Genomic DNA, 4,743 nt, shown 5'->3' on the forward strand with positions numbered 1-4,743 from the left:
TTCAAACCCGATATGGGATTTCATTTGGAAACTTCCATGTCCAGCTAAGATAAAGATCTTTCTCTGGAGAGCTCTACATGGCACGCTTCCTTGCCATGTAAACTTAGCAGATCGGCATATGAAACTATCCACGAAGTGTCCTGCTTGCGAAGAAGCTGAAAGTGTTAAGCACATGCTCTTTTTATGCCCAAAAGCAAAGCAAGTATGGTATATGTTGGGTCTCCAGGAGGTGATTGAGCGGGGATGCGCTGTCGACCGAGCAGGAGAAGCTGTTCTTGAATATTTGTTATCTGTTCCTGCAAATAAGACAATGGTTCTAGGGAAAGGAAAAGGACCTTTGATCATTGCTATCGCATGCTGGTTCTTGTGGTGGGAAAGGAGGAAGCTGGTTCATGGGGAACATACTCAACAACCAAACCAAATTGTTCTATCTATCCGTGCCCTTGCTGAGAACTTCTCGGCGGCTGCTACTAGTTCTGCAAAAGAAAAGAGAAACCCATGGCAGAGACCGCCAACAGGATATGTCAAACTAAACGTCGATGCTTCGTTTGATGCTGATTCACTTCAAGGAACCGTGGGTGCTGTTTTGCGTGATTGTAAGGGGCTGTTCTTGGCAGCAAGTAACAATGTAGCTGGAGCCTGTACAGATGTGTTCATGGCAGAAGCTCTAGCACTCCGGTTTGGTTTAAATCTGGCAACATCGGTTGGCTGTTCAAAGGTGATTGTTAAGTTGGACAGTTCAGATGTAATTTTAGCTATGCAGGCTGGGGGGAATACGTCAGGCTCCTCTGCTGCAATTTTGGATGATTGTTTCCACATGGCAAAGGATTTCACATGCGTGTGTTATGAGCATTGCCATAGGGAAGCTAATGCTGTGGCTGATGAGCTAGCTAGAATCTGTAAATTTTCTTCCCCTAGTTCCTAGTTTGATGAGGCACCGGATGCCATCATGCCCTTGCTTGTAAAAGACAATGTTTTAATTACTAGCTAATAAAAAGGGGTGATGAGTTTCAAAAAAATCCAACCTCAAAAGAAGAAAAACATCTAGCACCAAATCCGTCAACACAAACACATGTATGCACGCGTTAACACGTCTGCGTGATGGACTAGGAGACATATCGGTCCGTGAAGCCAAACTACATGCTAACCAGACGCCCCATGGCACTCCACACATCTCTCCGTAGTTTCATGCATCGGTCGCAGCCATATTGTCACGAGTTTCTCTTCCGCAAGCTAGTCCATCTCTCTTCAAGCCTCCCCCAATGACAGCCCTAAGGCGCGCCATTTTTGTAGGCATCAGCTGCTCGACATCGGGGTTGCGGACCGGTGCTTCGTTAGAGCATCTCCAACAGAAGGGTGGTTGCGCGGCGCGCTAAAAGACTTTTACAACGTTGAAATAGCGTTCTCATGCGCGGGAGAGGTGGTTGCTTTTCCCGGCGCTGTAAATTTTCGTGCGCCGGCCTTGCGTCAGCTAGCGCTGCAAAATCCAGCACGCGCGACCAGCCGGTGCTTGGAAAATAATTGGAACAACACATACGAAAAAATATGAAACAACACATGGTTCAAGTTCATAGCATAATTCAAGCCCCACACCCCAAGCTAATTCATACAGTGCGAAAAGAACTAGATAAAATGATGCTTAAACTAGATAAAACGATGAAAATAAAACTAGACAAACGCGTCCTCCTCGGTGGTGTAGTCGGACAACATAAATGTGTCGACCCACTGAGGATTTTCCTCGTCCCGGGTCGATGCAGGTCCCAGCTCGCACTGGCCTTCCGCCAGTGCCTTCCGCGCACGCTTGTCCGCCAGACGCGCGGCTCACTCTGCCCTCCTGTGCGTCCAGAACTCATTCTCGATGACAACATCGTGCGGGAAGCGCTCGCGCCACACCGCCATGGTGTGCTCATCCGCCTCGACAATGAGGAGGTGGCGCTGCCGCCTCCACTGGACGCGGCGATCCTCCTCGGAGATTAGTCACGGGGGAGGCCCGAGTTCCTGCGCCTGCTCACACATCCGCACGTCGGAGAAGTTCATCTGCGCCCGTGGTCTCCTGAGGCACCACGCAGCCGCGTCATATGTGCGGGTGGCCTCGTGGGCGGTCTCGAACGTTCTGAGCCCAAGGCGTGTATCGCCGGAGCGGATCTCCGCGCAATACACACTGGAGGGGCGGAGGTGAACGCCGCGGAAGCTAGAGCTGCTCCGGAGGCGTGGCGGCACGGCTGCACGCTGGAGGCGGGGGGAGAAGGCGCAGCGGCGGCGAGGTGCTGGAAGAGGTGGGGGAGAAGGTGCGGCGGCGACAGCGCACCGGAAGAGGTGAGGAAGAAGGCGCGGCGGGAGGCAAAGGGTGGCGGTTGGTGGACGCATGCGCGTGGCTTTTATTCTGCGCGCTAGACAACACGCGCCAAAATTGCCGCGTGTGATGCCGTCTTTTCCCGTGCACGCGCTGGCTGGAGCGCGCCAAACGGCCCTCGCGCGCCAAATGGGAGATTTATCTAGCGCGCGGCTTATTCCGCATGCGTGTTGGAGATGCTCTTAGATTGTTGTGCTTGCTACAGCCGGCCCTATCGGTGGGCACCCCGGGGTGCTTTTTTGGAATCAGACCATGATTAATAGAAGCGCCGACTACTGGCTGTATACCAACTCCATGTCAGCAGTAGGCTTCATAAAAGAAATCTTGTGTAACAGGGCTGGTTCTATACGAGCCGCTGGATGGTTGAAGTAATCAATGTTTGCATGCATGGAAAACGCTGTTGATTGGATGGTAAGACGCTGGGAACAGAGAACGGCAGCGCTGGCGCTTGCTTCGGGCTGCAAGCAGGCAGAATTTTCTCCCGACTTGTGCTGTAGCGGGGCGTTTGACGAAGCGCTCGCTATCTTCTCTCTCCTGCCTTAAGTCTCCTCTAGCTCAGAATTTTGCTGACGTGGAATCGCTTAGAGTCTGCTTAATAGGACTATTGTACTTACTCTCATGCGCCTATTAGGCTAGGCACCACCAGACTGCCTTTTGATTTTTTGGAATCATGCGCCTCTTTGATTGGTCGGCCACCCCAGACTGCTAGCAACTAGCTAGTTTTTTTTTAAATTTGTTTTGCTTGTTAATTTCTTCGTCAGTACCTCATTCTCTTTTTGTTGATGCCTTGGCTGCTGATTCTCACAACTCGCAAACGTACATAAGTTGGTATGATTTGACGAAAATGTGCGCGGTGGGATCATTATAATTATATAAATGAATCTGAAATGTTAGCATCACGAGCAACTTCTTTTAGCGGCCCATTAACATAAATTCTGGCCCAGATATAAAACCTGGATTACCGACCGAGCGAGCGACTCAACGAAATCACTAGTTGAGGAATACTCGTTGCAAAGATCACTCTAACTCCCCAGGTTGCGATAAGTGACGCACATGCAGCGCGCCACTTCTTGCAACTGAAAGTTTTTTCTTTTTTCGTAGATCTGTTTATTCAGAACGTTTTATCTCTCAAACCGTGCGACCAAATCTCAAACCGCTTTCACCGTTGGATTTCTCACGTCGAGATCTTTAAAACTAGATCCCATGTTGATAGATTTTGACGAATTTTTTTCCATGAAAAAACCGGCCAAAAAAACCGGACGAAAAAACATAAACGGGAGCACTGCTTTTTTACCTTTCCGAAATAGGCACGCCCGTGCCTCTCACGAAATCACAACGTGCCTCTCGCGGAAGCAAAACTGTGCCTCTCGCAAAAGGAAAAAAAGAAGAGAAAACACGTTCTTTTTTTCCGTTTCCGAGGAGGCACGGCCGTGACTCTCGCGAAATCATACCCGTGCCTCTCGCGGAAGCAAAACCGCGAGTCTCGCGAAAGGAAAAAAAAACAGAAAACGCATTTTTTCCGTTTCCAAGAGGCACGGCCGTGACTCTCGCAAAAGCACAACCGTGTCTCTCGCGGAAGCAAAACCGTGACTCTCGCGAAAGGAAAAAAAAAATAAAAAAACGCGTTTTTTTCGTTTCCGAAAGGCACGGCCGTGACTCTCGCGAAAGCACAACCGTGCCTCTCGCGGAAGCAAAACCGTGACTCTCGTGAAAGGAAAACAAAACAAAAAACCCATTTTTTTCCGTTTTCGAGAGGCACGGCCGTGACTCTAGCGAAAGGAAAAAAAACACGTTTTTTTGCGCAATTTTTTTTTTCAAAATTTTGTTTGTTCGAAAAGCTAAGGAAGACCGGTGGAAAACCAAAATATCAAAAAAAAACCAGAAAAAACCGTTTGAATAGCCGAAAATGCATGCGAAAAAATAAAAAATAAAACTAAATCCGAAAGGAGCGCCCAGAGCGCGACATGTGGCGAATGGCTGAGAGCGCGCCAAATTATGCTGAACGTTGTGAGGCTCCTGAAAGAGCGCTCGTTAACTAGTGGCTCCCCGCGACTCAAACAACGTAAGAACTTCACATAAAAAATGTAAGAAAATGCACAATTGCGTGAAACCGGACGAGCGCTCGATCTCTTGCCGGAAAAACATACGAAAATGGGCTTACGACGTACTCTCTCTGTCCGGAGCGCAGAAATGAATAAAAATAAATTTATTTAGTATTAAAATACGTTCAGGTACATTCATTTTTTGAGTATTTTCAAACAGAGGGAGTATATGATGAAGTGAACGAAGATCACCGAAGCGTGATGCATGTTTTTCCTTAATCATCCCCGGCTAGTTGCCTTGCCCACGAAATCTCTTATATTGGTATAATGTGCCTCTTTCGTTGGTCG

The 4,743-nt window shown here is 48.7% G+C and overlaps 1 protein-coding gene across 1 annotated transcript; it reads right to left on the reverse strand.

Moving 5' to 3' along the window:
- Positions 1-1,977: 1,977 nt before the first annotated feature.
- On the reverse strand, positions 1,978-2,367 carry LOC147961653 (ethylene-responsive transcription factor 1B-like). Its single transcript, XM_087533888.1, has one exon. The coding sequence runs from the start codon at positions 2,365-2,367 to the stop codon at positions 1,978-1,980; it is 390 nt and encodes a 129-aa protein (XP_087390014.1).
- Between the last annotated feature and the right edge of the window lie 2,376 nt (positions 2,368-4,743).

The sequence above is a fragment of the Triticum urartu genome, chromosome 7A (assembly GCF_056163025.1).
Source record: "Triticum urartu cultivar PI428250 chromosome 7A, HENAU_Tu73, whole genome shotgun sequence".
NCBI lineage: Eukaryota > Viridiplantae > Streptophyta > Magnoliopsida > Poales > Poaceae > Triticum > Triticum urartu.

Coding starts and splice junctions, on each gene's coding strand:
- LOC147961653 (XM_087533888.1), bottom strand. CDS start 2,367: ATGCGTCCACCAACCGCCACCCTTTGCCTCCCGCCGCGCCTTCTTCCT.